The sequence below is a fragment of the Cololabis saira genome, chromosome 18, assembly GCF_033807715.1.
Source record: "Cololabis saira isolate AMF1-May2022 chromosome 18, fColSai1.1, whole genome shotgun sequence".
Classification (NCBI taxonomy): Eukaryota; Metazoa; Chordata; class Actinopteri; order Beloniformes; family Belonidae; genus Cololabis; species Cololabis saira.
In genome coordinates this window covers 40,958,613-40,970,902 of record NC_084604.1, presented here as the reverse complement: position 1 = coordinate 40,970,902, position 12,290 = coordinate 40,958,613, and the positions used below count along the sequence as shown (strand labels likewise).

The 12,290-nt window shown below is 43.9% G+C and overlaps 1 protein-coding gene across 3 annotated transcripts in view; it reads left to right on the top strand.

Moving 5' to 3' along the window:
* Positions 1-3,012: 3,012 nt before the first annotated feature.
* LOC133418490 (uncharacterized) overlaps positions 3,013-12,290 on the top strand; it is a 17,926-nt gene continuing 8,648 nt past the window's right edge. For 2 of the 3 annotated variants that reach the window (XR_009770448.1, XM_061707206.1), the window contains exons 1-2: positions 3,013-3,043; positions 3,700-4,030. Coding sequence is in view for 1 of the 3 variants with exons in the window: in XM_061707205.1 (XP_061563189.1) it covers positions 4,779-4,817 (39 nt within the window). In the remaining 2 variants the exon portion in view is untranslated. Of the gene's footprint in view, positions 3,044-3,699; positions 4,031-4,147; positions 4,818-12,290 lie in introns of those variants that run through there. The other variant, XM_061707205.1, reaches the window with a different exon arrangement.

Here is a 12,290-nt window from a genome sequence, read left to right as displayed (position 1 = left end):
CCCACAATGGAGTGCACACACTAGCATAACAACGGGCACCATCTCCATGGCAACGGCGGCCCGGCAGGTATGGCATGCTGTTCAGGAACCAGTGTTGTACCAGTTCAGTACCAGTACAGTACAGTACCAGTGCGATACCAGTTTAATACAAGTACAGTACCAGGACAGTACCAGTGCTGTACAGGTGCAATACCAGTTAAGTACCAGTGAAAAGCCAGTTCATTATGAATGCAATGCCAGTGCAGTACCAAACCAAATCAAATCAAACATTATTTATAAAGCACCTTTCATGCATAGAATGCAGCACAAAGTGCTTTACATAAAACAAATACAAACATAGAACGTATTAATGCCCTGCCCCCCTCCCCCCTCCCCACACACACACAGACACACACACACACACACACACACACACACACACACACACACACACACACACACACACACACACACACACACACACACACACACACACACACACACACACACACACACACAGACACACACACACAGACAGACACAAGCACATCACAATTCACCCAAGTTACACACACAGACATACACACACAGACATACACAGACACACCAGTTTAAAATCAGTGCAGACCCAGTTCCATAATAGTTCAGTACCAGCTCAGTACCAGCTCAGTACCAGTTCAGTACCAGCTCAGTACCAGTTCAGTACCAGCTCAGTACCAGTTCAGTACCAGTGTCCCCGTAACCAGCCCCTCGGGTTCTGTCTCCCCCAAAGCCGAGGCCCCAGTCCTGAGAACTCCCCCGCGCTCGGTCCCGAGAACGACCCTCTGACCCGTCTGCCCGGCCCCAAGTTCGGACCCCGGAACTTGGACCATGTGTTGGCCTGGGCCCTCCTCCTCCTCCTCCTCCTCCTCCTCCTCCTCCTCCTCCTCCTCCTCTGGGCCCATTCCCCCTCCTCCTCCTCCTCCTCCTCCTCCTCCTCCTCCTCCTCCTCCTCCTCCTCCTCCTCCTCCTCTGGGCCCATTCCTCCTCCTCCTCCTCCTCCTCCTCCTCCTCTGGGCCCATTCCCCCTCCTCCTCCTCCTCCTCCTCCTCCTCCTCCTCCTCCTCCTCTTCCTCCTCTTCCTCCTCCTCCTCCTCCTCCTCCTCCTCCTCCTCCTCCTCCTCCTCCTCTGGTTATTCTCCTACATGTCTCTGCACAAACAGGCTGTTTTATACAATCAAATATTTTTGATTTTCAATTCAGCTAAAACTCAGCTAAAAATCTTTCACACTGAAGTGTAAGAAAGAAAAGAAGTCAGAAGAAATAACTTAACATATTCATCTTTTTATAAATGGAGATTTACTTTCAACTTTACACATTCATTGAGTTTAATTCAGTCGTGTTATGAGGAAGATATTAGAGTTGAAAGAGTGATTAAAAGCATGTTGGAGGATATTATAAGTAACCACAGGTCTTCATGTTACTGTCAAGTTCATTCATTAGCAGCAGAAATAAATACATTCAGGTCAATTCTCCATCTAATATCGTTGTTTCTTAATGTTCTATGTTGTGGTTTTGGGCTGCTTGTGTCGGGCTGGTTTTCAGAGTCTCGGTCGCTGCTTTTCCTCGTCAGACCTGGCAACCCTGGTTGTGTCACAGATACTTTAGTCCAGTTTACCTTCACTTCATCCTGGACGGGTTTCTGGGTGTGGAGCTCCGTGTGAAGGTATTTACATTTTTCCACAGTAAAATGGTTTAAATTCACTGTGCCTGTAGTGATTCTAGTTGTGAAGAGGGAAATGTGAGGTATTGGTGAAATTATGGGAGAATTCATTTTTATAGTCTTTGCAACACAGAACCTGAGGCGAAAAAGGAGACTGACCTTTGTAGAAACGTAAGGTGTTTGAAGTTTAGATGTTAAAAGAAAAGTGTTTAATCCTTTTCTTTTACAGTAAGAGTGTTTAGATATTACGGTGGAAGTTTGGGTATATGAAAAAAACAATATCTGCATTATCTCAAACTCAGTACTTCATATCTTTCTGTTTCTGAGCCGCACTCATTCATTTGCCGTAAAGGCTGAAATAGAAGCGCACATGAAATGTAGGAGCGGCTGCCCGGAGAAGAAGCGCCGCCGCGGAGACGGAGACGGAGACGGAGACGGAGAAGGAGCTCAGTATCAGATCATTATTGTGTTTGTGGGGGAAGAAAGAGCTGCTGGTCCGAATAGATCAGAAATATGTGGAGACTAACGGTCCAAGTTCAGGTTCAGGCCTAAAAGGAGGAAATGAACGTGATCAGAAACTCAAAATATATTGTGCTTTATCTACTGAAAAAAAATAAGTCAACTTTTTGCATGAGATTATTATGTAGATAGAGCCAGATATTTTTTACTGTGGTTTCTACTTAAACAAATAAAACATGTTTAATCTAAACGTTGGTCAATCTGCCCAATAGATTGAAATTGTTAAAGGAAAAGTAAATACAACAAGATCATTGCTTGTTGTTTGTGTGTAAGTGAAAAGATTACTGGGATTACAGAAATACTGCTTAAGGAAAACATGCACAATGTCTTGTTTTTTTAACAAATGCAGATTAAGTTAAAAACTAGATGTATTCATGTAAAGAAACAAACTTAATTTTTAATTTTTAATATCACAGATTTAAATAGCCTATGTTATATTTACATGCACTTTCATTCATTCTTTTCAGTGTAGTGACTTTATACTTTCAACTTTATGAATTCATTAAGTTTAATTCAGTTGTGTTATGAGGAAGATATTAGAGTTGAAAGAGTGATTAAAAGCATGTTGGAGGTTATAAGTAACCACAGGTCTTCATGTGACTGTCAAGTTCATTCATTAGCAGCAGAAATAAATACATTCAGGTCAATTCTCCAACTAATATCGTTGTTTCTTAATGTTCTATGTTGTGGTTTTGGGCTGCTTGTGTCGGGCTGCTTTTCAGAGTCTCGGTCGCTGCTTTTCCTCGTCAGACCTGGCAACCCTGGTTGTGTCGCAGATACTTTAGTCAAGTTTACCTTCACTTCCTCCTGGACGGGTTTCTGGGTGTGGAGCTCCGTGTGAAGGTATTTACATTTTTCTACAGTAAAGTTGTTTGAAATTCACTGTGTCTGTATTGATTCTAGTTGTGAAGAGGGAAATGTGAGGTATTGGTGAAATTATGGGAGAATTCATTTTTATAGTCTCTGCAACACAGAATCTGAGGCGAAAAAGTAGACTGATCTTTTAGAAAAGTAAGGTGTTTGAAGTTTAGATGTTAAAAGAAAAGTGTTTCATCCTGTTCTTTTACAGTAAGAGTGTTTAGATATTACGGTGGAAGTTTGGGTATATGAAAAAAACATATCTGCATTATCTCAAACTCAGAACTTCATATCAGAGCTCCAGAGCTGTAACTGGTGACTGAAGCAGCTTTACCGTCTCCGTCCGTGTGGAGGAGGCGGAGATTGAGCCGCTGCTCTCCCGCTGTCCCACACTCTGAACCCGCGGAGACGGAGAAGAAGCTCAGTATCAGATCATTATTGTGTTTGTGGGGGAAGAAAGAGCTGCCGGTCCGAATAGATCAGAAATATGTGGAGACTAACGGTCCAAGTTCAGGTTCAGGCCTAAAAGGAGGAAATGAACGTGATCAGAAACTCCTCCTGGTCTCCATCTCGTTGTGTCCTTTTGTTTTCACTGTCGTGGTGTCTGAACATGAAATGAACACGACTGTGGTCGGTTCCAGGTTCCAGGTTCCAGGTTCCAGGTTCTCCAAGACATGAGTTCTGGAGAGTTCCTGCTGGGAACGTGACTCAGGACAAAGTACTCTGGAGGACAAAGTCTAAAACCACAGAGGCCTTGGTTTGGTGGGTGTGTCCGTTGCCATGGCGACTCATGAGAGTGAGCCTCACCGGAGTTCTGCTGCTGCTGAGACTCTGGAGGCTTTTGTTCTCAGCTGGACTGGATTGCAGTGATGAACGTCTGAAAGAAGAGGAGGAGAGAGGCTTGGAAGCAGAACTTGTTGTAGTTGGAGACCAGGATGGTTGTTTGCACTCAGGAAGGATGAGAGGATCCAGGTGTGTTTACCTGCATGTTAATACCAGAGTATCCAGGTGTGTTTACCTGCATGTTAATACCAGAGTGTACTGCGTAGCCTACGGTGTGTCGTGGTTCTGTGTGCAGCAACACAGGGAAGTCGGTTCCTGGGGGGGCAGGTTTGTGTGATGAGGGTCCGTTAAAGGGCCAGTCCTCTCTTTGGCCTACGAACTAACTGCTGTTGTCTTCAGTACTTCCTAAGACATATATTGTAAATATCTCTGTCTGAACCGTGATGAAGTGTGTTTTCAGAGTTCTGACCCGGACTGTAGCAAGGCTAGTGCTACGGGGGTCACCCGACAGGACAGAGGACACAGGGTTTAGTGCAGGAACTCCTTTATTTCACCAGACACACGTGCACCAGCAGAACCTTCAGCAGAGACCTCTCCCAGCAGAACTCTTGCTGGAGTGCAGCTGCTCTTTATGAAGGCAGGCAGGGTTGGGCACACCTGTGCCCAATCATCTGAGTGGCTGCTCCTCCACCCTGCCACACGGACAATAGCGGTTAACTAAAGGTGGTGGCTGCAGCTTCTACCTGCTGGGTGTTAATTATTAATCTAATAAAAAGGTTTACTGCGGGACAAAGGAGGACAAAGTTCAGTGTTTCTGCAACTGGAGACATCAGCGTACTTTATGACATCATAGCTCAGCTAACAGGCTAACTCTCATCCAGAAACATTACATTTAACTAACATGAAATAAACCATCCGTACATTAATACAACTCAGAATGGAGCGAGGACTCATCAGGATGAAGTGTTTTCTGACTGTGAGTTTTATTTCTCTTTTTCTACTTTTTTGTGATCAAATGTTTTTATTTATTTTTCATGATTTTCTTATCAACGGTGCCATCCACAATGATGTTAAACAAGCATTAACACGTATTCTCAGCCCCTTCAAAACCCACCCCTTGGACCTAAGCATTCGATGAAAAAAAAAATATATATAATGAAGAAAAACAGAAAAACAGATACTACAAAGATAATAGAACAAAGGACAAAATAAAAAAAAGGCAAAACATAATAATATCAAAAACTGGACAAGGATAGCTGCACCAAGGTCGTCTATATCAATTTTGAATACATCTTTCAAGTTTGGCCTTAATTTTATCTGCTGCCATAAACAGAAATAAAATATTTTGTTGTTTTGCATTATGGATTGGGGCTGTAGATATTTCCTGGTAGATAATTTCAAGGAAGGTCAGATACCAATGGGAGATGTGTGTGTGGCTTTAGTTTTAGGGGGGGGGGGGGGGCAGGGGTGGGCTGTGCCCACCCAAACGTGCGTCCTGCCCACCCAATCAAAGGTTATGGGGATCCTTTATTTTTTTCTAATTTTATTTTTTTATATATATAAAAAAATATCACACAATATCTGTACCGTTTCTGATTGGGTGAGCACTGCGCATCATTTTTAGACACAACAATGAACGCATACCGCAAAAGTTGTGTCTCTGACCCGGCGTCCCAGCAAAATGAGACAACAGAGAAGTTCAGAACAGCACACAGAGCTGAGGGATGAAGCCTAAATTATGGTTCCGCGTTACATCGACGCAGAGCCTACGCCGTCACCGTGACGCCGTTGTGAGTCACTCCATTTCGCCTCGGTGCAGTACCCCCCGCGACCGCTAGTTCGCGATCTTTTCCTGAATGGTTTATCCGACTTTTCTGGTCACAGTGAAAGAAAGAGATAAGGACATTGTGCAAAAAACCAAAACAAAAAAAAATCACACATACACGAAGAAAAGAGCGCTGAAAGTTCACGACTGCTTCAAGGCTAGGCTCTGCGTTTGTGTAACGCGGAACCATAAATCAGCCTTGAGCCGCGTGGAAAACCCCCTACACATAACCTTAACGCCTCCAGCAACAGATCCACGAATCAGGAGTTCTACATGCTCAAACACAGAAATGAGAAAATACGTTTCAGTGTTTTTTTGTCTAAAAGAAAATAAAGTTTGTAATCACTGCCTCGGTGCTCCCGTCTGCCCACTCTGCTGGTATCAAGAAAGAGAGTGACATCGCTGATTCGCCAACATGCATCGTTTCTTTAAGCCTGTAAGCAAAAGCCTCCGAGACGCCTGTCTCCACCCGCCGAGGGCGGAGAGCGCCGGCGCGGGTGGCGGTGGCTGCGGTGCCATGCAGGCTCTGGAGCCACCAGCCTGCCGCGGGACCTTCTTTGCCTCTTTTTCAGATAAAAAGGGTAGTTCTAGCTTATTAAGAAATGCATCTGTGGCAGGGTGGAGGAGCTGCAGCCACTCAGGCTGACGGGTGGAGAGGTTGACGGGCCACACCTGTGTCCCGTCAGCCTGAGTGGCTGCAGCTCCTCCACCCTGCCACAGCATCACAGGTAGATTTATTATATACTACTTCTGATTTATAAAGCTCAGCATAAAATTATTGAAATACAGAGTTGATTTGCTTAGGATCTGTTACCAAGATCCCATCTTTAGATTTAATGGTTGGGATGTCAGCAAATTGATCGCTAGATCAAATTTTCATTGCTAATATATGACTAGGTCTGGATCCATGAAAGTAATATTTCTGTCTTACTCTGTGAATATAACATTCTGACTGAGCCCTATTTAGGGAATTTATTTCTTTTTTAACTAGCTGTGGTATCTGACTAACTATTTTGTAATGCATGATCCAGTTCTGCATATTTAGATTCAAGCTGCTGTCATTTGTGAAGTCTATCTTTTTTGAAATTGGATGAAAATAGAATAACATTATTTTGGATAAATCCTTTAGTGGCATCCCAGAGAATCCTAGGATCATTCACTGATTCCATATTAAATTGTAAAAATTCTGTACATCCATCCATCCATCGTCCGCCGCTTATCCGTTCCCGGGTCGAGGGGGCAGCAGCCTCAGCAGAGATGCCCAGACTTCCTTCACCCCAGACACTTCCTCCATCTCTTCCTCCATCACTTCCTCCAGCTCCTCCGAGGGGAGTCCGAGGCGTTCCCAGGCCAGCCGAGAGACATAGTCCCTCCAGTGTGTCCTGGGTCTTCCCCGGGGTCTCCTCCCGGTGGGACATTCCTGGAACACCTCCCTAGGGAGGAGGGACATGCCTGGAACACCTCCCTAGGGAGGAGGGACATGCCTGGAACACCTCCCTAGGGAGGCGTCCAGGAGGATCCGGTACAGATGCCCAAGCCACCTCAGCTGACTCCTCTCAATGTGAAGGAGCAGCGGCTCGACTCCGAGCTCCTCCCGGGTGACCGAACTCCTCACCCTATCTCTAAGGGAGCGTCCAGCCACCCTGCGGAGGAAACTCATCTCGGCCGCTTGTATACGCGATATCGTCCTTTCGGTCAGTACCCAAAGTTCATGACCATAGGTGAGGGTAGGTGCGTAGATTGATCGATAAATCGAGAGCTTCGCCTTTCGACTGAGCTCCTTCTTCACCACGACGGTCCAGTACATCGACCGCATTACTGCGGACGCTGCACCGATCCGTCTGTCAATCTCCCGCTCCATTGTTCCCTCACTTGTGAACATCCCGAGATACTTGAACTCCTCCACCTGAGGCAGGACTTCTCCACCCACCCGGAGAAGGCATGCCACCCTTTCCCGGTGGAGAACCATGGCCTCGGTCTTGGAGGTGCTGATTCTCATCCCTGCCGCGTCGCACTCGGCCGCAAACCCGGTCTGATGAAGCCAACAGGACAACATCATCTGCAAAAAGCAGAGATGAAATCCTGTGGTTCCCAAACCGGATCCCCTCCGGCCCCTGGCTGCGCCTAGAAATCCTGTCCATAAAAATTATGAACAGGACCGGTGACAAAGGGCAGCCCTGCCGGAGTCCAACATGCACCGGGAACAAGTCTGACTTACTGCCGGCAATGCGAACCAAACTCCTGCTCCCATACCAGACAGCCCTTAATAGAGGGCCCCGGACTCCATACTCACTGAGCCCCCACAGAATGGTACGAGGGACACGGTCAAATGCCTTCTCCAGATCCACAAAGCACATGAAGACTGGTTGGGCAAATTCCCATGAACCCTCGAGCACCCTGCAGAGGGTATAGAGCTGCTCCAGTGTTCCACGACCGGGACGAAAACCGCATTCTGAATCGGAGGTTCAACTATCGGCCGTATTCTCCTCTCCAGTACCCTGGCGTAGACTTTCCCGGGGAGGCTGAGAAGTGTGATCCCCCTGTAGTTGGAACACACTCTCCGGTCCCCCTTTTTAAAAAGAGGGACCATCACCCCGGTTTGCCACTCCAGCGGTACTGTCCCCTTCCTCCATGCAATGTCGCGGAGGCGTGTCCACAAAAACAGCCCTACGACATCCAGAGACTGGAGGTACTCAGGGCGAATCTCATCCACCCACATTTTTCCTCAAATTGTATTTTGAATTTCTCATACTTCAATAAGGTTGTATTAAGCTGTAGTGTTGTCAATGGATACTGAGCAAAAAAAAAAACACCTTGTGATCTGTGATAGTCATAGGCAATAATGAACAATTTATAATATTAGAGAAAATGTTCTTTGTGGCAAAGACAAGAAAGATGTGAAAAATCGACGTTCAGTTGGATTGACCATACGCCAGATGTCTATTACTCCAAGATCAAATGCCCATTGACGTAGAGCCGCTGATGCAGATTTTTGCTCACTATTTTCATATATGCCATTCCTATCTTTTTCATGATTCCAAACAGCATTAAAAGCTGCTCCTATTATCTGCTCCTATAAGAGAGTAATCTGTGAGATCTAAAAGCATTTTAGTGAGAGTATCATAGAATTTCTTATCAAAAGAATTGGGAGCATAAATTGACACCAATGCAATGTTCTTATTATATAACTGCATTTTGACTATCACAATCCTTCCTTGAGTATCTTGGATTTGTTCTATAATTTTAATATTGAGTTTACATTTTATTACAATAGCTACTCCTTTAGAATTTGTGTTTGCTGAGGAAAAACCTATAACATGAAATAATATATTATTCATTCTAGTTACATCCTTGGTTACCAGATGGGTTTCTTGTAATAAGGCAATATCTGTCCTTTTTTGCCGCAGTATCTCTAATATACTTGTCCTTTTATGAGGGATATTAAGGCCGTGAACATTCAAAGATACAATATTCAACGCAGCAACACAGGGAAGTTGGTGCCTGGGGGGGCAGGTTTGTGTGATGAGGGTCCGTTAAAGGGCCAGTCCTCTCTTTGGCCTACGAACTAACTGCTGTTGTCTTCAGTAGTTGCTAAGACATATATTGTAAACATCTCTTTCTGAACCGTGATGAAGTGTTTGTTCTCAGAGTTCTGACCCCGGACCATAGCGGTTAGCGGTTAACTAAAGGTGGTGGCTGCAGCTTCTGCCTGCTGGGTGTTAAATATTAATCTAATAAAAAGTTTTACTGCAGTATGGAGGACAAAGTTCAGTGTTTCTGCAGTTGGAGACATCAGCGTACTTTATGACATCACAGCTCAGCTAACAGGCTAACTCTCATCAACAAACATTACATTTACAGTTTTTCACAATTGTTTAAACACATTTCCTGATTGACTACCTCACTTTCTCAAAACTCTAAACAAAAATTGCAAAACTCACACACAAAATGCAAAATCCTACACTTCTCTTGCAAAAGCACACTCTACCTTCAAAACAGTGTTAACTCTTCACTAAATGGTATTTCCTTCTCAAATGCCAAACACATACATCATTTGAGTAGACATTTCTAAGCACTCACTGAACACTGATGTGCAGAATGGAAGACACTATAGTATGAATGGAAGACACTATATGAATGCCTCAGTGTTTCACCTTCAGCTGTTGGATGTAATATATCACCATATAGTATTCTTATGTATAGGCTACTCAAATAGAAAACAACACACAATTCTGTACTGTAACAACAAATAATACAGTTTTTCACAATTGTTTAAACACATTTATTGGAACATCAGACACAATGTGCACAACCTGAAACTCATTTTTCAGGTGGCTGAACCAATCCTGCTGAACTCCAAGCACATTTACTGCTCTAAACTCAAATTCCCATTCCATACCACACATTTCTCACAACACTACACACAATTCCCAATACCCTGCACACTCTTCCTGAATTCCCTCTCTTGCTGTTCACACAGAACACACAGTCAGTCACATTTCTAAACTCCAAAGGCTGTTGTGCGATATGCAATCAGCAATTTGCCATTGAATTCATATTCATTGATGAAGCGGTTCAACCTTGTAAAAAGAAGGCACGAGGGAGGAATATCATCGGCCAGCGTGCCATCACAGAGGTCCCTGGCCAACGTGGAGGGAACATAACAATGTGTGCTGCCATCAATCACCACGGCGTCCTCCATCACCATGCCACCCTTGGCCCCTACAACCCTGCACTTCTTCTAGCATTCCTGGACCGGCTCTACAATATCATTGTCCAGCCAGACCAGATGGAGGACACAGAGGTGGTCAGGTTCCTTGTTATCTGGGACAATGTCAGTTTCCACCGGGCTGCTCTGGTCCGTGACTGGTTCAGGGTCCATCCAGAAGTTGATGTCCTATATCTCCCTCCATACTCTCCCTTCCTCAACCCAATTGAGGAGTTTTTCTCTGCCTGGAGATGGAAGGTATATGAGAGAAATCCTCAAACACGCATCCCACTGCTGCAGGCCACGGAGGACACATGTGGCGATGTCACTGCTGAGGCCTGTCAAGGCTTCATGCGGCGTTGTAGGAGATTGTTCCCCCGCTGCTCGGCCAGGGAGAACATCGACGTGGACGAGGTCCTGTGGCCAGCCAGGGATGAAAGGCATTTTTTTTGTTCCGGGGACCAGTTAACTGAAATTATAGCTACTGTTGAAAATGAGATGAAACTCGTAAAGAAATGGTTTGATGTAAATAAGTTATCTTTAAATATAAGTAAAACAAAGTTTATGATATTTTGGAACCGTAAAATAGATAAGGTAGTTAAATTGAGAATAGAAGATAAAGAAATAGAAAGGGTGTTTGAGACAAAATTTTTAGGTGTCATCATGGAGCATAAATTAAATTGGAAGATGCATATTAATCATGTCAAATCTAAATTAGCTAAATCGATAGCCATATTATATAAGGTAAAATATATGTTGAACCAGCGTGCTTTGTATATTTTGTATTGTACTATGTGTATTCCCTACATTACATACTGTTTAGAAATATGGGGGAGTGCATATTTTACCCAAACTAAACCGATCTTTATTCTTCAAAAAAGAGCGGTAAGGATTATCACAAAATCAAGTTATAGAGAACCATCAAATTAACTATTTATTAAATTAAGGGCATTTAAATTCTTGGATTTAGTGGAATACAAAATAGCATTGATAATGTACAAAGTGTTCAACAGATTGTTACCTAGTAAAATTGTAAGCATGTTTAAAATAAGGGTAAGTAGATTTGAGCTTCCAGGGAAACGTATGATTGAAAAACCAAAGTCTAGGACTAAAATTAAAGATCAATGTATTACTGTAAGGGGAGTAAATATATGGAATGCACTTGATGATAAATTGAAGATGTGCCAGTCGATGTATGCATTCAAACGTTTGTTTAAGTTTAATGTGCTTGAAAAATATGAGGGATCCAGTAGATGATACTATTACGGAATTATGTTCGGGATTGTGTAAACAATATGATTTATTTTTTTATATTATGTTTTGTATGTTTGATCTGAATAAGTTGATCATGTGAGAAGGGTAGGCGTAAATAAGCAATAGCTTCAGCCTATTCCTTTTCGGTTAGGTCTCTCTTTTTTTATGGGAAATAATGCTTTCAGTTGGTGACTACATTATGAATGACCTGACCGAAATATATATTTTCATTCATTCATTCATTCATTCAATCATCCCTCGCCCCCCTCGCGCCTTGGATTAGCACCGGATGTCATCCCCCCCAAAAAATAAATAAATAAATAAAATGGGTATTGATTTTTTTTGTTTAGGAGACAGAAACTAATGGCACTTTTCGACAAGTACCTACTCTGCGCGCTTCTACTCGTCGACTATTCTGCCGAGGTTCTGAGCGGCTGAGTCGGCCCTGGATCTGACGGCATCACAATACAGGCCACTGATTGGTCGGGGGGGCGTCAGACGTTTGAATCAGGAAGCGGGAGTCAGCGCGAGAACGACTCGCGGCTCTTCATTTTATCCGACAGGCAATGGCAGCGCAAAAGTCTGTTTGGTGATCCAACTCTGAGGTGCAGATGTTCATAAACCTGGTGCTGAGGAGAGAATTAAAAAGATTTAGACGGAGA